Source organism: Trachypithecus francoisi, unplaced genomic scaffold (assembly GCF_009764315.1).
Source record: "Trachypithecus francoisi isolate TF-2019V2 unplaced genomic scaffold, Tfra_2.0 Lachesis_group14, whole genome shotgun sequence".
NCBI classification, from domain to species: Eukaryota; Metazoa; Chordata; class Mammalia; order Primates; family Cercopithecidae; genus Trachypithecus; species Trachypithecus francoisi.
Window position 1 is genome coordinate 28,939,122 of NW_022681459.1, and position 23,222 is coordinate 28,962,343.

General features: G+C 50.8%; 1 protein-coding gene across 11 annotated transcripts in view; it reads right to left on the bottom strand.

Annotated features, from left to right (window-relative positions):
• Window positions 1–23,222, bottom strand: part of PRDM15 (PR/SET domain 15) — a 77,865-nt gene that overhangs the window by 49,404 nt on the left and 5,239 nt on the right. For 7 of the 11 annotated variants that reach the window (XM_033232535.1, XM_033232538.1, XM_033232543.1 and 4 more), the window contains exons 2-5: window positions 7,748–7,793; window positions 6,999–7,092; window positions 4,788–4,941; window positions 2,502–2,754 (exon numbers count right to left, since the gene is read on the bottom strand). In XM_033232535.1, coding sequence (XP_033088426.1) covers window positions 2,502–2,754; window positions 4,788–4,941; window positions 6,999–7,092; window positions 7,748–7,793 — 547 coding nt within the window. Of the gene's footprint in view, window positions 1–2,501; window positions 2,755–4,787; window positions 4,942–6,027; window positions 6,449–6,998; window positions 7,093–7,747; window positions 7,794–11,394; window positions 12,059–12,803; window positions 13,034–23,222 lie in introns of those variants that run through there. The other 4 variants (XM_033232545.1, XM_033232537.1, XM_033232541.1 and 1 more) reach the window with 4 other exon arrangements.

A 23,222-nucleotide genomic window follows, 5' to 3' on the forward strand; every position in this document is an offset into this window, starting at 1 on the left:
TTTAAATCTATTGTTTCAAACTCAGCTCCAGATTGAAGGGTCTCCAGCAGGTAAAATGAATACAAAACACCTGTAGCTCCAATAAGGGGTGGCAACTTTTGCTTTGACCTTAGCCTTGAGAGTGGTGAGGGCATCCCCCAGGATATAAGCTGACAAGGGGGTAAATGGCCAAGGACAGCATCTCAGAACCCAAACCCCAGCATGGCTCCAGTCTGGGCTGGCCATGGGCACACATGCTGCCATCTGCCTAGGCCTTCAGGAATTCCAGACACAAGCAGCCCAGGCCCCGAAGATCACAGTCACTTGGGTCTGCTCAGAGAGCCCAGCCTCGCAGGACTTGGAAATGGCCCCTGACCCAGCAGGCACCACCATGGGGGCCTCTCTCGTGCGGGGCCAGGCCAGGCCAGGTACCTGGTTTTGGCAAAGCCACGAGGGTGGGGCTAGGAGCAACTGGGTCAAGAGCAGTGGGTTTCTCCAAGTTCTTCTGTCCTTTTCATTCTTAAAGAACTCCACACAAAGCCACGGTCTTTCTCTGTGAAAGGTGCGAAGCCCCCGGTACACTCAGCTCACTTTACCAACCTGGCCGGAGAGGATGCTGCCACCACTGCAGACCCTAGAAGGAGCCGCCCCACCTGGCTCCTTCCGACACTCCCCGCAGCATCCCCAGCGGCCCCTCTCCACCCAGCCCTCACATGGCCCATAGTGGGTTCAGTAGTGGCTCCCCAAAATGCACATCCACCTGCCACCTTTGGGAGAGGATCTGTGCAGATGCCATCAAGCTAAGGTGAGGATGTGATGGACTGGGGAGGCCTGAATCCAATGACGGGTGGCTTTATGAAGAGAGGACACAGAGACATGGGGGAGAAGACAGGCAGAGACTGGAGTGACACAGCCACAAGCCAAGAGACGCAAAAGGCCGCTATGCTGGCCACCACCAGAGGCTGGGGAGAGTCCCAGGACAGATCCTCCCTCAGGGTGCCCAGAAGGAACCAGCCCTGCTGACATCCTGACCATGGACGTCTGGCCTCCAGCACTGTGAGAGGCACATTTCTGACGTGAAGCCACTGGGTTGCTGGTGTTTTACGAGGGCAGCACAGCACTGGGACACTCCCACACAGCCTGTCGCAGACCTGGGATTAGGGACAACCAGGGGCATTTTACAAAACCTCAAACATACTGACAAACAGGACAGACCAGAACCTTCCAAATATGTTAAGAATCTTACGCTACCGAGCTACTAATATTTTGGATTACACTGCATTTATAAAACAAGGAAACAATGCTCATATGAGAATCAGGTCGTTTGGTTTGGGGGGCTCAGACGAGTCAATATCTATTTCTCCCCCTTGAGCAAATAATCTTCACGCCAACGATAAATAACATAATGCTCCCCTGCGTACTGTCAGCTTCAGCCGTACGAAATTGCTGTTTTGCAGGTCAAAAGGAATTTCATAGAGTTTCTTCAGGTTTCATGAGGAGGATCTAAGTCAAAACACCCGCAACATGGATGAGAAAGATTTAAAGTTCAACAGCCCTGCGTGATGGGCAAAGTGATGCCCCGACCCCGGCTTAGCAGGACAGGCACTGTGATCTGCTTTTCCAGCAGGAATGCTAGATATGGGCAGATCACACACGTAACCTTCACTAGGGCTTTCTTTGAACATGCAGGCGCACACACACAGGTGCGCGCACACACACACACAGGTACGCACATGTGTGCGCGCGCACACACTCACACACATTCCCCCCACCTCTGGGAGGCGGCCATTGCACGGTGAACAGCAACACTGGAGCCGGGTGCCAGGGACCAATCCTGATTTCTTCATCTACTCCACTGTGACCTGGGGTCAGTTCCTTAACCTCTCTGTGCTATTTCCTCTGCCTAAAGACAGGGCTAGTACCCCAGCCTCATAGGATTAGGAGGATGAGTCACTGGACGTAGCCCCAAGGGCAGAGCTAAGCAGTCATGCACCACGTAACAAGGTTTCAGTCAATGACAGTGGTCCCATGAGATTCTAATACAGTATTTCTCCTCTATTACCTTGTCTATGTTTACATAAACAAATACTTACCATGCATCACAGTTGCCCACAGCATGCAGTACAGTCACATGCTGTACAGGCTGGTAGCTAGGACAACAGGCTACACAGCACAGCCTGGGTGTCTAGCACGCCATGCCATCAAGGTGCATGAGAGTGGGCTCTACAACGCGCCAAAGACAATGGCATCGCCCCATGACACATTTCTGAGAACGTATCTCTGTTGTTAAACACTGTCTCAACTGTGTTAGCTTGTGTTACATCCACGTGCCCAAACTGACCAAGGATGTTTGACAAGGAGAAGGACAGACCCGACTCTCCACCCGTCCACTCTCCGCATCCCAGCAGCTGGCCCAGCACAATCCATCTCACCAGTGTGGGGTGAGCGCAGAGCCAGGGGGCCATCACCCCTCCGGCGAGGCCTGAGGGAAGGTGGGCTCCTGATCGGGGACCGCCACGTACCGTGGGCGCCGGAGCCGACCTGCTTCAGCATGGGCTTGTCCATCTTCTTGGCATAGAAGGCCGCGTACCACACGCGCAGCTCGGTGCCCGGGGGTATGTCTCTGGAGGTGGTGAAGTACACGTCGCTGCCGTGCTGGTAGGCCGTCAGGTTCTGGTGCTCAGCCTCCGCCGCCGGCCGCACCAGCATCATCCAGTTGCAGTCATCCTCATTGGAGGTGTCAAAGCACACGGGGTGCCCATCCTTCTGGAACACCTGAGGGTGAGTCGGCCCGCGGAGAAGCCGGGAAAATGGCTGATTACCCATCTGTGTGTCAGCGTGTCGGGGGCAGGTACTGAGGAACCCATCTAGACAGTGCCACCTCAGAGGCCATGTGGGCTCCTGTATGGGATGCTGAGGTGTTTACAATGGTGAGGAGGGTCACAGGTAGACCATGTGGCTTGGATGGGTCAAGTTAGTCACAGGCAAAAGGAAGCAGCAGACACAGCCTATGTGCCATCACACGTCACACACCAGTCTATGTATCATCTGGATACCTGAGTGTTACTCACGGCCCAGGTGCAGAACTCAAGTTCAAATCAGCTTCTAGTGGGCCTGGGGATATTGAAGTTCTAGTCCTGGTCCAGGCCGGCTTTGGGCTATCTGAGCTCCACTCCTAGTCCACGTGCCAAAGGGACACCTAGGCTCTCCAGATGGCCCAGTGGGAACTGGGACACAGTTCTACTCCCAGCTCCACCACAGGATGCTGGGTTCCTCCGGCTTTATGAGCTACCTCCCCATCTATCAAACAGCACTATTGCTTTATGGATTAAATGCAGGCAGGAAGCAGGGAGAAAAACTTACGTATTTTGAAGTTCAAATCAACCACACGACTACAGGAGGGTTTTGTTCCTTATTTTCTGATGCCATGATCTCTTCCTCCCTGCAGGAAGACAGCTCTCCCCTCTCCTAAGCTTTTCCTAGAGAGGCCTCTCTAAGGACGGAGCCCTTGGAAGTGAGAGGTGGGGGTAGGGGACCACCAAGTACCTAATGACCACCAGTTGCTGAGGAAAGCGTGCTCCCAGCTGGTGGCACCGTCCCTCTGGGGGGCACAGTCCAGCTGAACGCTGGTGCGTGCACTGAGAACAACCCGCTACCAGGAGATGACCTGCAAAATCGCGTAGTTGAAAGACCACCAAAATGGGCACAAAAGGCTTCTTTAAAGGGGCCTCACCCCCAACTGTGTACCCACACCAACTATATACATTCGCTGGATGGGTGCTGCAAAGGACAGGCAGGTAGCCAATGGCCTTTCAGAGGCTGTATGGGGTATTGTTACATATTTCTTCAACTTAAAACAGCCCCTTCCTCCCTTCCTTCTCTTCCTTCCTTCCTCACTTCCTTCCCTCCCTCCCCTCCCTTCCTTCCTTCTCCTTTTGTAAACAACTCAAGTGCCTTTCCTTTTTTCCCCTTTTTGCTGCAATCTGCCTTATAAGCCCAGGTTTTCAAAGGGCTTCCAAAAACCCAAGCTTGTTCACTTCACCTGCCTGTCCTAAAACAAGCGGATCCCTTTCAAGGGTCTCTAAGAAAAGTTTGCTAACTAACAACCCATTCCTCATTTGTTTATTTCACAGATATTTCTGAAGCCTGGCTGGCTTGGGGTACTATCGTACCCCTGAGGGCAGACATGGGAACAGTCAAAAACCCGCGTTGCCTGGCCTCACAGGCCTTCCAGAGGGCTCATTTTTTACGTATTCTAAAGCCTGCCTTGCAATACACATACATTTTAGTTTTCTCGAGTTCACATCAAAGTAGAGAACCACTGTCTTCTCTCAGTCTGATGTGCTTTTTAGAGCTACCAAACTTTGTACTGTTGGCCAATGTCTCCTCACTGCCTAAACAAACACCTTCCCTTTGAAAGAGCTTTGCAAACTACCATCCGCTCTGCACAGGTGTGAAAATAACTGGAGTGATGGACCCCGCAAGACACTGCCTTGTAAAGCCTGCAACAGCAACGAGGCCGCAAGACAGCTGGAGTCAGCATTTGGGGTTTCTCCTGCGTATATGTTTTAAATATACTCTTTAATGTTCTGAAAAACTGAAAAATTACAAAATACCAACTTAATATTGATGCTCTTGCAATGTAAAAAGAAACGTTTCCTTGGAAATTAAGCAGACCTACAATGTTTAGAGCTATTTTCGAGGCATTGACAAATCACAGAAACTCAGTGGTTCTCACTCCCCATTCCCACATAGGAACGCCAGAAAAACACCCAGTTCCTGAGCTCCTGTTTGGCAACAGCCTTTACCTTCAGGGGAAACGCGGACTCCTTTTCCCATTTGGCGACCCTCCTGGACTCAAAGGGACCGAACTGTGTCCGCTTGACGAGCTGAGTGACGGCAAACACCCCCTCGGCTCCGTCTTCCAGTCGTCTGATCTCCAAGTTGGGAGGAAGGGATGACCTGGAAATGGAATAAAACAAGACTCAAAAGACAGCACTCACACCTGGGGACTGACTCGTTAAGATAACCTAAAAGCTCGCCCTCACTGACCGCCAGGGGTCTTCTGAAATAAAACTCTCCAGGTGATAAAACAGAAGCCTTCTGGTGGCTCACACCTGTAATCCCAGCATGCACTTTGGGAGGCCGAGGTGGGAAGACTGAATGAGCCCAGGAGTTTGAGACCAGCCTGGGCAACATGGTGAAACGCTGTCTCTACAAAAAATACAAAAAATTAGCTGGCATGGTGGCGTGTGCCTGTAGTCCCAGCTACTTAGGAGGCTGAAGCAGGATGGCTTGAGCCCGGGAGTTCAAGACTGCAGTGAGCCGAGATTGTGCCACTGCACTGTAGCTTGGGTGACAGCACAGGACCCTGTCTCAAAGAAAAAGAAAACAGAAGCCTTCCTAATAGGTGCTGAATGAAGACTGAGGCTGAGGTTGTGATGATACCCTCGGGCTGTGGCAATCTGGCCGTAATCTTGTGGCCTTAGCTACACGAGGCCGACCACAAGGCCCTCCTGAGATTCACCCAGAGCACGCCATGGCGGGGCTGTTTACTGAAGGATGGATTCCACTCCCCGTGGACAACCTGTTGACAGCGACAACAGGTGCATCTCTGATGGGGCTGCTATGGGACAGGAAAGGGTCAGACTGGCGTGGGGACCAGCGATGGAGGGGGGACCACAGGGAACTCGCTGCTGAGGAGCAGTAGGAACAGCACCCCGAGAGAGACGCAAGGGCCATGGGTGTCCCAAAGAGAAAGGGTATCCAGCCAAGTGGAGCAGGCCAGTTTCACTGAGGATGTGATCTCTTTAACTGAAGTAGAAGAATGTCAAGGACAGGGTGTGGGGAGGAAGGCATAGGAGCCAGGACGAGCCCATGACACGTCCAGAACAGAGGCGGACATGGGGTATCCAGCACACAGGCCCCTCAGACAGAGGCAGACATGGGGTCCCCAGAGGACAGACCTCTCCGACAGAGGCAGACATGGGGTCCCCAGAGCACACGTCCCTCCGACAGAGGCGGACATGGGGTCCCCAGAGCACAGACCTCTCAGGGTGGGCAGGAGGCCGCTGAGACGAGGAGCCAGCCCAGAGGGTCCAACTGCAGGACCAAGGGTTTCAGCTGAATTTTCATGGGCAACAGGCAGCCCCTGAGGGTTCTGGGGAAGAGGGGGGTTGATGGGAAGAGGGGGGTTGATCCGCTCTCTACTTTAGGCCGAAACATGAATCTCTTTGTTTTGAACCACACTAAGGAAAAAACAAATGAACGGTGTTGTGAGGCATGAGGAGGCTCCTGGCAACAGTCCTGGAAAGACGGTGTCCATCTGTGCAGCAGCAGCACGTGCCAGGTACCATCACCCACAACACCACAGCCACCCCACGGGCACCGCCATCCTCTCCCCTTTACAGAGGCCACCGAGGTCTGGAGAGGAGTGCCTTGCCCAAGCTCACCTGCCCGGGGCCACCAGGTGGCACAGCCTCCCCCAGGTGAGAGTGGAACGGCAGGGCAGCTGCTGCCCACTGAGCTGCCTCACCAGGCCTGCAGGGGCTGCTTCCGGAAGCTGCTGTGGGTCAGCCCCGTCCTGTCCTCATGACCCCCATCCCCTGCCCCGCCTGCGTGTGCATGTGTCCGCTGGCAGGCCAAGACCTGGAATGCAGAGAAGCCAACGAGCAGACCTCCAGCTTGGCCACTGGTGCTCAGCATATCAACCACCTTGGCCAGTCCATTCTTCTGCAGCCTCCACAATGTGTCAGGAACAGCTGGGCTCCAGCTAAGAACCCTGGAGTGGATCAAAGAAACTCACTCTGGAGCTTTGAAGCGCGTGTTTTGGTGCATCCCGGCAGCAAGGCTGCTCAGTTCACAGAGGGAAGGGAATCGCTGGCACTCACTCAGAGTGCCTCTATTCTCCCTCGGGCTCCTTCCTCCCCGTCTGCAGACATGAAGGCTGCTAGGCTCCTGCCGCAGCTGGCATATGGACAGGCCCGGGACCGTCAAAGCAGCTCACAGCGGTCACTCACCTTGCCCTGCTTAACACAAAGGAGTCTTTGACCATGACCACTGGGCCTAGCTCGGGACATTCGGAGTCGTGGTACTGGCTGCAGTCTTCACACCCTGTAAGCAGACATCCGAGCATTAGAGCACCCAGGGAAGGAGACACGCAAAGAACACAAACCTGGGAAATGGGGACCCTGGCCCCATGAGGGTGACCCAGAGTCATGAGACACATGCATCCGACACCACAAAGATAAGCAAGGGACGGTGCATCGGATGGCACGAGGCCTGTGTCCCGAAGGCCTCCGTCAGTGCTCACGCACACATGAGGAGTGCAAAAGCAGGACATGCCTCCAGGGAAAGCTCCAGCTCCACCGTACACCTGAAATCAAGCACGGTCACCTCCACGGTGACGAAGACCAAGACCCTCCCCAAAGAATAAGCATAAATGAAAATGGCCAATGTTAGCGGGTTCATGATAACTCTAACACACTTCCCTCCTGACTAGCCCTGGATGACTTTTCCGGACCAAGTGCTACCCGCTGCAAAGTGCCCTCGGCCAGGAGTTCTGAGAAAGGTGATCCTATTAAAACCTGCACACCCCTGTAAGTGCACTGCTTAGGAAATAAACGTGTCGTAGGGAAAATTTAAATACACAACTTTTCTATATTATAAAAACCAAATGTGGACATGGCTTTGCCCAGATAGCAAACACCATGCCCATCTGTGTTCTATGACATAGGGCTGGTCTCGGACAGGTCCCCGGGCCACTTACAGATGAACATGATCTCTTCGCTCCCATCTTCAGCCATCTCTGACACCTGTCAGGATACAAGAGAGCCTCATTACCAAATACCAAATACTTTTTTTTTTTTTTTTGAGATTGAGCTCCCTCTGTCGCCCAGGCTGGAGTACAGTGGCACAATCTTGGCTTACTGCAACCTCTGCCTCCCAGGTTCAAGTGATTCTCCTGCCTCAGCCTCCCAAGTAGCTGGGACTACAGGTATGAGCCACCACACCCGGCTAATTTTTGTATTTTTAGTAGAGACAGGGTTTCACCATGTTGGCCAGGCTGGTCTCAATCTCTTGACCTTGTGATCCGCCTGCCTCGGCCTCCCAAAGTGCTGGGATTACAGGTGTGAGCCACCGCGCCTGGCCTCTTACCAAAATAATGTTTAAAGACAATTCCTACTAAGGGCCTCCTCCAGCCAGTATAGGGACATTACGTGGTGCTCTAAAGAGAGCACACAGTGGGGTCTCCTCTTATTGTGGGATGGGGCTGGGGTCCCTGAAACACCTTCTCACCTCAAATAATGTTATTTTAAATAAAAGCAACGGATTTGAGCATCCTCGTGAACTCAGATTTTCATCTTTTCATGTTAGCCATCAATTACCATTTTTAAAACAAATATATCACCTTTTTGTGGTGACAGGGTCTTGCTCTGTCACCCAGGCAGGAGTGTAGTGGCGTGATCACAGCTCACTGCAGCCTCTACCTGCTGGGCTCAAGCAATCCTCCTACCTCCGCCTCCCAAAGTGCTGGGATTATGGCACGAGTCATCGTGCCCACCTATATCACCATTTTTAAAAAGCCAGTTGTCACTTTTTTTCCCCTCACTCATTGGGCCGTGAATTCCTCAAGGTCGGGTATGTTTAATGCAACATTTTTTCTTCAGTTCCTAAGCTATGGCTGGTGCCCCATAAACACTCGTTTCTCTGGGAACTAAATAAATGCGTGACGTTGTGGAGGACTCTCGTGCTCCCACATAAGCTGTTATCAGATCCAATAATTCTATTCCCTATCCATCCTTGAGGTTCACCTCCAGAAACACTTGCATAGTGGGTAGATGAGCACAAACTGACACCCACACACACATATATTTACAGGGTGATCTAGACATTGTTCACTCCTGGGCTGTAAAATGGAAATAAAAACACCCACCTCATGCAGTTTGGGAGGAGCATAAAGTGAGATACACACAGTATGTGCTACCGAATAATCATTCCTCCTCTGCCCACCCCCATTCCCAACTGTGCCCATTGGCACGTCCTTCCTGCATCCTGCTTCTCTGATGCCCGCTGCTGGTGGTTTAGGAAAGCGTGCATGCTGGCACTTCTTGAATGCTGATTCCACACGCCCTCCACCCCACTCATCCCCAGCAGCTTCAAGGGTGAAAAGCAGACCATGCAAAACCCATATGGAAACTCAGTCACTGAGCATGCGTGTTTGAGAGCAGTGTGGGGTTGAAAACTTCAAGTTAGGAGAGTGAGTTAGCTACAAGAAAGTGAGGCAGAGGAGAGAGAGTTCCAATTTGACCTTAAAATGCCAGAAATAACCAGGGGGGTGAAATTTTCTCCCAGAGCAGCACTTTATCTTCTTTTCCTGGGAACACGCATTCATGTTCCCGGGAACATAAAGGTATCTCACGCAGCTCCAGCAAGTCTGACTCAGTTTCACAGCCACATTCGGCCTCGCCTGTCCCAGCTCCTGGGCACCTCGGCGCAAACAGGGACCAGTCTGGGATGGGGGCTCAGCGGGGCAGTGAACAGGAGATGAATAGGGGCAAAGGGCAGCAGAAACCCAGGGCGGGGTGGGGAGGGGCACGTTTTCGTGAGTTGCTGCTGTGCTGCTGGAGGTGTAGGACCTGTGTGCCCCCTGCAGGAACCCACGCCACTCATGGTCAGAAGCTTGGGCAATGGGAACAATAGGCCTTAAGAGGCTCCCCACACTGTGGTTAGATCACCACAGAACACAGAGTCCCAACAAAGGTATTGGAATCGGAGTGGGAGGATGGCGGGAAGTCACCCTGGCCTTGCTTACTTGGGAACCTGCACGAGGCCTGGCATGGCCGCCTCTCCCCGGGGAAGACCTTGCCTCTGGCCTCCACCTCTCACAGACTGCCCACCCCCCAGGTGCCCCCAAAGAAGATCCCCTCTGAGCGGAGCTGCTGGGAAAGGAAACCCAGAAGAGGGAGGTGAGGGAAGCAGGAGAGCAGGGTTTTAGCCTCCTGTGCTACACTCCGATTCTATGTAAATGTCTGAGTCCTGGCAGTACGGGTCCTGATTAGCAGCATCTGGTCCCCAAAACATGGCCTCTCTAAAACAGCTCCTCTGGGCCCAGGATCAGAGACCACAGTCACCCTGGGCTGCAGATCAGGCCTGAGTAATGGAGCATCTTCAAAGTCTTTGCTGTCTTAGCAAAAATCTCTTTAACACTCAGAAAGTGCCCTTGTAGAAGGGGAAGTGTGGTCTCCAGACCGCTAAGGCACACAAGACATCCCAGAACAAGGCACACAGGAAGTACTGTTTCAGGGAAAAGGAGAAGAAAAAAGAACTAGAAGTTTGAGATCCCAGGCAAGGTCTGTAATCCCAGCACTTTGAGAGATGAAGATGGGCGGATCACCTCAGGTCCGGAGTTCGAGACCAACCTGGCCAACATGGTGAAACCCCATCTCTACTAAAAATACAAAAACTAGGCTGGGCGTGGTGGCTCATGCCAGTATCCCAGCACTTTGAGAGATGAAGATGGGCGGATCACCTCAGGTCCGGAGTTCGAGACCAACCTGGCCAACATGGTGAAACCCCATCTCTACTAAAAATACAAAAACTAGGCTGGGCGTGGTGGCTCATGCCAGTAATCCCAGCACTTTGGGAGGCTGAGGCAGGTGCATCACAAGGTCAGGAGATCGAGACCATCCGGGCCAACATGGGGAAACCCCGTCTCCACTTTAAAAAAAAAAAAAATTAGCCAGGTGTGGTGGCAGACGCCTGTAGTCCCAGCTACTTGGGAGGCTGAGGCAGGAGAATGGCGTGAATCCGGGAGGTGGAGCTTGCAGTGAGCTGAGGTCACGCCACTGCACTCCAGCCTGGGTGACAGAGCGAGACTCCATCCCCCCACAAAAAAAAAAACTAGCCAGGCACAGAGGTGCATGCCTATAATCCTAGCTACTCGGGAGGCTGAGGCAGCAGAATCACTTGAACCCAGGAGGTGGAAATTGTGGTGGGCCAAGATCGCGTGCCTCTGCACTCCAGCCTGGGTGACCGAGTGAGACTCCGTCTCAAAAAAAAAAAAAAAAAAGGCCGGGTGCAGTGGCTCACGCCTGTCATCCCAGCACTTTGGGAGGCCAAGGCGGGTGGATCACAAGGTCAGGAGATCGAGACCATCCTGGCTAACATGGTGAAACCCCATCTCTACTAAAAAAATACAAAAAAAAATTAGCCAGGCGTGGTGGCGGGCACCTGTAGTCCCAGCTACTTGGGAGGCTGAGGCAGGAGAATGGCATGAATCCAGGAGGCGGAGCTTGCAGTGAGCCGAAATCGTGCCACTGCATTCCAGCCGGGGCGACAGAGCGAGACTCTCAAAAAAAAAAAAAAAAAGTTCAAGATCCCCCTATCTCAACAAACAGTCCTGGGAAGACTTACCTTACATCAGTGATTTCAAAATGTGGTCTCTGAACCAGGAACCAGCAATGCCAGCATTGCTTGGGAACGTTTCAGAAACGCGCATCCTTGCCTCCCACCCCCAGACCTGCTGAATCAGACTTGGCAGAGGGCCCTGCATTCTGCTTGCAAAGCCCTCCAGGTGGTTCGGATGCAGCTCAAGTCTGAGAACCACCGCTTTGCCTGAAAATCTCTTTAAAATTTATATGACTACTACTACAAAAACTAACTAAACGTGACTGCCATCACAAGAAGACCACAGTAATAATATAAGGAAACCAAACTTATCACAAATGTCAATTAAGCTCAGACCAGGACCATCTGCATCTAACCTGGTGGTAAATGGGAAATGAGGGATGACTTCAGACAAATGTTCCTTACACGGAACGCTCAGTGAAGAAAACTGTTAAAAACAACCTTGAAAAAGAAGCCTAAAGTGACAGACTCAGTCTCCCTGACTTCAAACTTCATTATCAAGCTACTGTCAAAAAACTCTGATACCGGTGAGAAGGTGAACAGAGATCAATGGAACAAAACAGACAAACCAGAAACAGACCTAAACAAACACGCCCAAAGCTTTTTTTTTTTTTTTTTTTGAGATGGAGTCTTGCTCTGTCTCCCAGGCTGGAGTGCAGTGGCGCGATCTCAGCTCACTGCAACTTCCGCCTCCCAGTTCAAGCGATTCTCTTGCCTCAGCCTCCCCAGTAGCTGGGATTAGAGGCATATGCTACCACGCCCAGCTAGCTGTTATATTTTTAGTAGCGATGGGGTTTCACCATGGTGGTCAGGAGGGCCTCGATCTCTTGACCTCGTGATCTGCCCACCTCAGCCTCCCAAAGTGCTGGGATTACAGGTGTGAGCCACCGCACCCGGCCTGCATTTTTTTTACAAAGACAAAAGCGGATTGGATTTTAAAGTCCAACTGAGGAAGGGCAACCATTTCAGCAGATGGTGCTGGAACAACTGGGCATCCACAGAGAAAAAAATGAACTATAACCTCATATCTTGTTAGAAAATTAACTCAAAATGGATCAGTCTTAAAACATAAAATATTAAATAATAGAACTTAGAAAAACAGAGAAAATCTTTGGGCTCTAGAGCAAGCCACAGTTTTTAGACTTGTCACCAAAAACACAATCTATAAAAGGAAAACCATTTGCATCTTCATTCAGAAGGCAACAGTCAACCCAAAAACCAACAGGTCAAAAGTAAACATCTGGACTCTCCTGACAAAGTCTCTCTGCCCCCACCTCCTGCATCTTAGGACGCGGTTGTCAGAGAGACCTGGAACCGCTGTGACCTCCCTGGCCTCCCTCTCACACCTGCCCATCACACCAACTACCGACAACCCCCGTTACTACCTCCCTTAGCCACACCCCACTTTCTTCCACCTGTAAGGCTGCAAGAGTCTCCAGATAACTCTTCCTCCTCTGCCTGGGCCGCCAACCCATTTTCCATACTGCAGAGCAGTTCTTCTAGAACATAAATCCCATCACATCGCTTGCCAGCCTGAAGCCTCATCGGCTTCCCACTGTCCCAGGAAGAAACCCCAAACTCCTGCACACAACCAGCCACTGCCTGTCTCGGCAGCCTTCTCACCCCACCCTCACCGTCTCTAGCCACACTTCCCAGAATGCCAAGCCACCGCCCTTGGCAGCCTTCTCACCCCACCCTCTCCAGCCACACTTCCCAGAACGCCAAGCTGAGTCCTGCCTCTGGGCCTTTGCACATGCTCGCCCCCATGGCTGGACCGCTCCCCAGCCCTCTCTGCCATGCCTGCTCACTCCTCAGTCCCCACTCCCACTCCCCACTCCCCTGCTCACTCCTCACTCCCCAGCCCTCTCTGCCATGCCTGCTCACTCCTCAGTCTTAGCTTAACTTCACTTCTTTGGGGAGGGTCTCCCTGATCCACCTGTCCAAAGTGTGGCATGCTTTCCAAAAGTGCTCTGTGATTTCCTTCACAGCACTGTCACCCATGTAGCCATGCCTGTGTGTGACTGATCTCATGTCTCTCTCCCACCACACTTCAAGGGCCAAGAGGGCAGGACTTGTAGCAGCCTTATACAGCAGAATATACGTGGACCCTCCTCGGCACTGGCACACGGGACAGGCTGATGTCTGATAAGAGAATCAGCCACTTTCTGGTACACCCCCTAACACACCCCAGGCAGCGGACGCGAGGTTCACCCCAGGCACAGCCACTTCCCCTCAGTCCACCACGGGGTTCTACCATCTTTCAAGACAGAGCCCTAACCTCACCCTCCCAGACACTTTCCTCCCTTCAATTACTCTCACCTCCTCCGTGATCCCCCCAAAAAGTTGACTCTTCCTAAACCACTATCTCAGCTTCACATAATGTCATGCGCATGGTCTGTTTTTTCTACTAGATTTATTTTCTTTCATTTTACTTTGAGACAGGGTCTTGCTGTGTCACCCAAGCTGGAGTATAATGGTCCCATCACAGCTTACCATAACCTCAAACTCGTGGCCTCCTGTGATGCTCCAGCTTCAGCCTCTCAAGTAACTGGGACTACTGGCACGCACCACTATGCCCAGCTAATTTTTTAAATTTTTTTGTAGAGATTTGGTCTATGTTGGCCAGGCTGGTCTCAAACTCCTGGCCTCAAGTAATCCTCCTGCTTCAGCCTCCCACTTCAGATTACAGGTATGAGCCCCCATGTCTAGCCTCTATTAGATCTTTAACCATGAAAGACAGAAGCTTAAAACTGACTTTGCCACTTACTCCCTTCGTTCAGTTCTTATGTACTTTGTATGTAGCACCCCATGTACAAGAAAGCCCTGATAAATCTTTTGACCTGACACCTTCTTCACATCCAGATAATTAAGAGTGGTTGGAAAGTTCCAAATGTTTTGTTTGCACAAGTTATGCCAAGAAAGTTCAAAAGTTTAGTTAGATTAGCATTAAGATCTGGAAGAGAAATTTTTCATGTTCCATATAAAAAGTGATTTTAAACTTTTATATTGTTTTTTGATATTTACAAAGCACCTGCTAGCTGCAAGGTTCCAATGCTACCACAACAACCTGCGCTTGACCTCTGACATCCCTGGCCCACGACAGGAGGTGGCCCCGGCCTGGGGTCTTTCTCCACAGTGGCCTCCGGGGACCACCCTGGTCTGGCTTTGGCCAGGCCACTGCCTTCCCTCCACTTGACACTAAGCCTGTCTATGGGTTTCCAGGTTCACGTACTTGAAAGAAAGTTCAAATAAAGCCTGTGCTACTGAAGAAATCGTGCAAGGAAACAATGTGGTTCTTGGAATCTGCAGCCTGGCACCCACAAGAATATCTTATCAGCTCAAATAAAATGAAGTCCATTTCTTGTCCAGATATTCGAGGGACACCTGCCATGGGCAGCTGGTGTTGAAGGGCTGTTCATTCGGGACAGCAGAACGAGCACAAAGCTTCTCCCTTCCCCACATGCCACACAACAAAGGGTGCGACCGTGGCCTGCACAGGGGACGCTAGAGAGGGCTGGCAGAGCCCAGATCTGGCTGGACCACCTGACCTGCATCTTGATTCCTGGGGAGAAGCCAGAATACCTCCACTCCCTGGGGAGACCCTATCCACTCCCTTCTCAGTACAAAGGGAGAAAGGTCTAGAACAAGGAATCTGACCTTTCTGTTGTTACCAGATGGGTGTGCCCTGCCAGGTTCAACCACAACCTGCTCACCTGGGAGAGTAACCTCCCCAGGCAGGGCTAAGGGAGCAGGGACTCCTTTCTGTGCTGAGCTCTGAGATGTGGGGAGACGCCAGACACCCTCAGCTCAGAAAGCCCAGAAACCTCACTGACTATCCGAGTTTTGCACAGCTTTTCTATTCACACACAGAGTGACCCTGCAGAAAGCAGCCACTCAGGGGCCTCTGCTGCGCCGGTAGTCAAACTCCTCAAAACTGAAAGGAGTTAAGATGCAACTCCTTTCTACTCTAGCCCTGACCTCCTCTGTTCACAATCTTCCCCAGGGCTGGGGGCAGATTTTCCTGGTTCCCCCAGGAAAAGTTTTGTGCAAAGGGTCTGGAAAGCAAGCTGAGCGCTACACACTACAGCAGAACAGGTGAAACAAACATGTTGAAAGGACAGAGTCTCACTATGTTGCCCAGGCTGGAGCGCAGTGGTTTTTCACAGGCATGAACATAGCGCACTATAGCCTCAAACTCCTGGGCACAAGCAACCCTCCTGCTGCAGCCTCCGCATAGCTGGGAGTGCAGCCATTGTGCCCAGCTTGAAAAACAGTTTTGAGGATTATTTATTAACGTGACCTGCAAAGGCTGAGGAGGTTTAGAAAAAGCTACTGGTTTTGAAATATTGGGAAATGAAAGCTTCACGATTTTTTTTTTTTTTTTTTTTTTTGAGACGGAGTCTCGCTCTGTCACCCAGGCTGGAGTGCAGTGGCCAGATCTCAGCTCACTGCAAGCTCCGCCTCCCGGGTTTTATGCCATTCTCCTGCCTCAGCCTCCTGAGTAGCTGGGACTACAGGTGCCCACCACCTCGCCCAGCTAGTTTTTTGTATTTTTTAGCAGAGACGGGGTTTCACCGTGTTCGCCAGGATGGTCTCAATCTCCTGACCTCGTGATCCGCCCATCTCAGCCTTCCAAAGTGCTGGGATTACAGGCTTGAGCCACTGCACCCGGCCAGCTTCATGATTTTAAAAGACACGTCTAGAGAAAATGTACTCCATCTCTACAATTTTGTCATTTCGAGAATGTCACATAGGCCGGGCATGGTGGCTCATGCTTGTAATCCCAGCAGTTTGAGAGGCCAAGGTAGGTGAAACACCTGAGGTCAGGACCAGCCTGGCCAACATGGCAAAACCCCATCTCTACTAAAAATACAAAAATTAGCCAGGTGTGGTGGTGGGAGCCTGTAATCCCAGCTACTCGGGAGGCTGAGGCAGAAGAATCAGTTGAACCCGGGAGGTGGATGCGGTAGTGAGACAAGATCCACTCCAGCCTGGGCAACACCGTCTCAAAAAAAAACAAAAACAAAAACAAAAGAGTGTCATATAAATGAAATCAGACAGCCTGTGACCTTTAAGACTGGCTTTTTCTAAATGAAATAATGCCCTTGAGATCCCTCCAGGATGTTGCCTCAATGAAAAGCTCATTCCTTTATATTGCTGAATAATATTCCATGGTTCGAGTGCATTACCATTTGTTCAGCAATTCACTCGCTCACGGAAGGACACGGGTTTTTTTCCACGTGGGGCTGTCACAAATAAAGCTGTTAGGAGCAATCGTGTACAGGTTTTTTTGTACATACGTTTTCATTTCTCTGAGATAAATGCCCAGGAGTGCAATGACTGGGTCATCTGTTAGGAGGATGTTTCGTTTTTTAATAAACTGACAGGCTGTTTTCCAGAGAGGCTGCAGCACTTTGCACCTCCCGCCAGCGACGCAGGAGAGATCCAGTTTCTCAGCGGCCTCACCAGCATCTGGTGGGGTCACTACGTTTTATTTTAGCCTTTCCGGCAGATATAAAGTGGTGTCTCCTTGTGGTTTTAATTTGCATTTCCCTAGTGGCTAAGACGCTGAACATCTTTTCACGTGCTTGTAGGCCACATGTATTAATATCAATAAATCTGCTTCAGTAAAAAGGTCTCTTCACATCTTTTGCCCATTTTCCTTTTCCTTTTTTTTGAGATGGAGTCTCACTCTGTCACCCAGGCTGGAGTACAGCAGTGGCATGATCTTGGCTCACTGCAACTTCCGCCTCCCAGGTTCAAGCAATTCTCCTACCTCAGCCTCCAAGTAACTGGGACTACAGGTACCCGCTACCACGCCTGGCTAATTTTTGTATTTTTAGTAGAGATGGGGTTTCATCACATTGGCCAGGCTCGTCTTGGACTCCTCACCTCGTAATCCACCCGCCTCAGCCTCCCAAAATGCTGGGATTCCAGGCATGAGCCAGCACGCCTGGCCCTTTTGCCCATTTTCTAGTTGGACTGACACAGTGTTATTTTACAGTTGTGTTTGAGAGTCCTTATCTGTATATCTCGATGTTTTGTCGCGTGTAGTTTGCAAGTATTTTCTCCCTGTCTGGGCTTGTCTTTTCATTCCTCCCACTCCCAGTTCGAGGGTCTTCTGCCGAGCAATGGTTTTTCATGTTGTTGAAGTCTAAAGGATTGGTTTTCCCTTTCACAGACTACGCTTCTGGTATCACATCTAAGACTTACCTTTGCCAAGCCCAAGGTTCCAAAGACTTTCTCCTGTGTTTCTTGGAAAAGTCTTTGTTTTTAAGAGGGAGTCTCACTCTGTGACCTAGGCTGGAGTGCAGTGGTGTGATCTCGGCTCACTGCAACCTCCACCTCCAGGGCTCAAGCGATCTTCCTGCCTCAGCCTCCTGAGTTGTTAGACTACAGGCACACATCACTGGCTGTTTTTTTTTTTTGAGATGGAGTTTCACTGTTGTTGCCCAGGCTGCAGTCCAATGGTATGATCTTGGCTCACCACAACCTCCGCCTCCCGGGTTCAGTGATTCTTCTGCCTGAGCCTCTGGAGTAGCTGGAATTACAAGCATGCGCCACCACACCTGGTTAATTTTGCATTTTTAGTAGAGACGGGGTTTCTCCATGTTGCCAAGGCTGGTCTCGAACTCCTAGGCTCAAGCTATTTATCCACCTCAGCCTCCCAAGTGCTGGGATTACAGGCGTGAGCCACCACGCCCAGCTAGTAAAGTCTTACAATTATACATCTTACATTTAAATCTGTTATCCAATCTGAATTAATTTTCATATAAGCTGAGAGGCTGAGGCTGAGATCCACCTTTTTGTCTACAATGCCCCCTGGCCTCGGCACTGCTGACTGGCTACTGCGTCCCTGTCAAAGCCGGGTGCCCACACTTACGTGGGTTGATGCCTGGGTCTCCCTTCTACTCCACTCGTCTCTCCAGCACCAACACACTCGGGGGAACCCAGTCAATGCAGTCTTGATGACTGTAGCTTTAATCAAGTCTCAAAGCTGGGCAGAATGGCTCCTCCCACTTTATTCCTCTTTTGCAAAATTGTTCCAGCCATTCTATTCTAGTTCCTCTGCCTTTCCGTATAAACTTTAGAACAATCTTGGTTTAAGCCATAAAAATTCTTGCTAAGATTCACATATGTAATTTTAGTAACATTTTATTAATCCGGTACACCCAAAACATTATGTCAACATCTATTAATAGAAATATAGAAAAAATACAACATAAAAAAGTATTCAAGAATTTTTTCATGCTAAGCCTTAGCAATCCAGTGTGTATTTTACCCTTTCAGCTGATCTTAATTTGGACCAGGCACATCTCAAGTGCTCAGAAGCCAGCCCTGGTCTAGAGGCTCAGGGAATTTTTGTTGAAGCAGGAGGAACATCTTTCCCACTGGGCACATGCCCTCGTAACAATATTAAAAAGCACTCAGGGGGCCCGGCGCGGTGGCTCAAGCCTGTAATCCCAGCACTTTGGGAGGCCGAGACGGGCGGATCACGAGGTCAGGAGATCGAGACCATCCTGGCTAACACGGTGAAATCCCGTCTCTACTAAAAACTACAAAAAATTAGCCGGGCGAGGTGGCGGGCGCCTGTAGTCCCAGCTACTCGGGAGGCTGAGGCAGGAGAATGGTGTGAACTCGGGAGGCGGAGCTTGCAGTGAGCTGAGATCTGGCCACTGCACTCCAGCCTGGGCGACAGAGCAAGACTCCGTCTCAAAAAAAAAAAAAAAAAAAGGCACTCAGGGAAACCCACTAACGGAAAAAGCAAACGTACTTTCTTTTTTTTTTTGAGACGGAGTCTCGCTCTGTCGCCCAGGCTGGAGTGCAGTGGCCGGATCTCAGCTCACTGCAAGCTCCGCCTCCCGGGTTCACGCCATTCTCCTGCCTCAGCCTCCCGAGTAGTAGCTGGGACTACAGGCGCCCGCCACCTCGCCCGGCTAGTTTTTGTACTTTTTAGTAGAGACGGGGTTTCACCGTGTTAGCCAGGATGGTCTCGATCTCCTGACCTTGTGATCCGCCCGCCTCGGCCTCCCAAAGTGCTGGGATTACAGGCTTGAGCCACCGCGCCCGGCCACGTACTTTCAAAAATATGTCCTGCAGAACTGTCCTGAAAGATGGCTGTGCGTGGGCTTCGGGGGGCCAGTGGGTGGGTGGAGAGGGACTCTGGCTAAGTAAATTTGTGACACCCTGCAGATTCCCACTCTGGAGTCACGACATACACTGGCACAGGAGAGGCCCCGAAAGGTCCTTTAACAAAAATATCTGCTGAGATGTGTTCTGTCCAGCAGGTTCCCAAATTTATTTGGGCAAAGAGCACCTTTCGCACACGCTGATGAACGTGCTAAAGAAGGATGGTCCAGCCTGCAGACTCCTGGGGTCAGCAAAGAGGCAGGGCCTGGCTTTGCTACAAGAGGACTAGACACCAGACCCAGGGTGTGAGTCTGCCTCTGCTGTTTACCAGATGAGAGAGACCTCAAGGGCCTCAGTTTCCTCACCTTACAATAACAGGTGGCCTAGTACTCACCAAGTCCCTTTCAGCTGGCACAACTTCCAAATTTCAGTTCATTGTTACCATCTCATAAAACAGTGTTAAAACACAGATACAGACATACAGATAAAACACAGATACAGACGTGCGGATAAAACACAGATACAGATGGGCAGACAGAGGTTTTTCACCTGGCTTCCAAGGCTGTGACATGGCACAACATTCCTCAATACAGCAACCATTCCTCACCGCCTGCTGCCCAGCAGTTAAAATGCATGCATTCTACAAGCCGGCGGTAACTCCCTTTCTTTCTCATCTTATTTTTCATTAAATACGATGCGTTCTTCCAGCCTCATCCAGGGGTTCCACATGCCCCAGGAGGGTTTGGGGGACTCTTCTTGGCCCTCCACTCCCCCAAACCACCCTCCTCCTGCACCACCACCTCTGCCTCTGCCTGGGGTCACCCTCTCTGTCACTGTCCCTCTTGAGCAGCAGCTGCCATTGTTAAAGCCACAGGCTGTCCCTGTCTGAGCCCATATCCTTCCTCCCCTACTGGAGTGAGCCCACCAGGAGGTAGGGCAGGATTGCAGTCGCAGGCCTCACAGGGATCAGTGTAGGACCCCTCATTGCCTAGACACATTTCCAAGAGCTGTTCACTGACCCTCTAGTTTCCAATCTGGGACCTGTAGGCCAACAGTGGGTCACGAAAGTAGACATGAGAAGCCCACTGTTCCTCTCCACATGTCTTGAAACATGACAGAAACTAACAGTGGTCCTCTGCTGTTACCACTGACAGCCAATCAGCAGCCTCCTTTCCTGGGGATGGCTGAGTTTCCTTTCGTCACCTCTCCAGCACCCAGGCTCAGGACATGGGGACACATGGGTGCTCTGACCAGCCCTGCTGAGTACAGCCTCTCCTGCAGCATGCCGGCCTCCACCTACGCAGCAGCGCACACCTACGTGACCAGAACCCCACTTTGGCCCAGCCCTGGCCATCTGCAAGGAAAGCCCCAGGATACAATGGAACATCGGGCCCTTTTATTTCCAAGTCTTTCTTTTTGTCTTCTCTAAAATAAAGCAAATAGCTATTACATAGCTAGAAATAGTACAAGGTTTTCTTAAGAGTATTTCTTTTATGATTTATTCTCTTTTCTCACTTTCTGAACCTCTTGGTTTCATCCAAATGGGATCTATATAAATAGCTTTAAAACACAAAAAGTGCCCCTTCCCACTTCCCCATTTGCTATCCCATTCCCCAGGGCGGCCATTCAAGCCTCTTTCTGCTATATCTGCTTCTACACCTCAAAATAACACGCACCTCTGAGATCCCTCATCTCTCAAAGTTGGATCTTGCATTTTTACTTCTTACAGGCAGATGAAGGGCTGGTTTTCTTACATTCTCTTCCCTTCCCATCACTTCCCAGTATGATTATAGTTAAATCGATGTATATACTATGACTCTGAAAATATTGGCTGCCTTAACAAGTTCATTATTAATACATTTTTTTCTTCAAAAGAAATAATGAATGAACTTAAACACTTCATTATCAATAACTTTAATTCATTTGTTATATTTGCTTAGGCCTCATTTTTTATACTTTTTATTTTGACATATAATCAATTGTACCTATTTATGGGGTACAAACTGATGCTTCTAATGGATAGTGATCAGATCAGAGGAATAAGCGTATCCATCATCTCAAACATGTATCATCTCTTTGTATCGGAAACGTTCAACATGCTGTGCACACATTTTGTTTGCTACTGTTGTGCGGGGCAGAGGCGGTGGTGCGCAGGAGGTCGGGGGCGGTGAGGGCCAAGGAGAGCACAAAATGCACACTCCTGGGCACGCGGAACCACTGGATTCAGCTGGAAGAAAGCACTGTATTTAGTGAGAAATAAGATTCGAGAGAAAGCGGTTTATAGCCAGTTTGTAGAAGAACTGTGCTAGGTGGCTTCATGTGCATGCGGCTTGTCTTTGTTGTGTGCAGGTTTTGTGTGCTGCTCCTGCACGCATTCTGTTGCTGGTGGTAGTAGGAGGGGAAGACACCCATGGCTGTAACTTCCCACACCCTGCGATTGCTTCTCCTTACAGTTTTTCACCAGGTCAGACCAACAAGATGGACCGAGGGTTCCGCTGTGTTTCCTAGCACCTCCCCTCCTTGTCCCATGCCCTCCAGGTCTGACACACGCTGCATCCTGGGCCTCCCCTTCCACATCAGCCTGAGGGCGCCTGGTTCTTTCTCCTGCATGTGAAGCTGTTTCCTAAGCCTCGTGACTCCCCTTTCCTTGGTCTGCTCCCTGGATCTGGAAAGCACATTTTCCTGTAGTTTCCCCAGCAGGGCGCATGGGGGTATATCTTGCAGGAGGATTTGTCATATCTGTGAATGTCCTTATTCTACCCTCACAACTCAGCTGGCCTGCCTGGGTACACAGCCACTGGTCACTTTCCCTCTGAACGCCCAATGTCCAAGGAAAGACTCCATGGTCCATCAGCTTCCAGCATCATAGCTGACGCATCTGGTATCTTTCGTGCCAGCAAATCTTCTCTGTGCAGCTCTCTACCTCCAGAATCTTTAGGAATTTTTGTTCTAGCTCCCGTGACCTGCTTTGACGCTGTGCACTGACTGGCCTTCAACCTGGCACCATGCCCTTCAGCCCTACCGTTTTCTTGTACTGTTTAAGATTTCTTCTCCGTTCTCACTTTCTGAACCTCTTAGTTTCATCAAAGATGACATCTATACTTCTCATTTTCACATCTGGTTCTTTCAGAGGGAGAGAAAGGTGTACACTCTGCCACATTAAAAATGGAAACTGTGCTGGGCGCGGTGGCTCACGCCTGTAATCCCAGCACTTTGGGGAAACTGTGCTGGGCGCGGTGGCTCACGCCTGTAATCCCAGCACTTTGGGGGGGCCAAGGTGGGAGGACCGCTGAAGCCCAGGTATTTGAGACCAGCTTGAGTAACATGGAAAAACCCCATCTCTACAGAAAACACAAAAATTAGCCAGGCGTGGTGGCACTGTAGCCAGGCATGGTGGCACTGTAGCCAGGCATGGTGGCCTGTAGTCACAGCTACTTGGGAGGCTAAGGTGGGAAGATTGCTTGAACCCAGGAGGTAGGTTTCCGTGAGCCCAGGTTGCAGTGAGACGAGATGGAGATGGCACCACGGAGATGGAGATCACACCACTGCCCTCCAGCCTAGGTGACGATGCAAGACTCTGTCTCTGTCTCGGAAAAAAAAAAAAACTGAGGTAGTGTAGACTCTACCACACTGATGGCTGCTCTAACTGGCTGTCCTGTGTTTACTTAGCAACAACAACAAAAAAAGGTTGGAGGACTGATTCC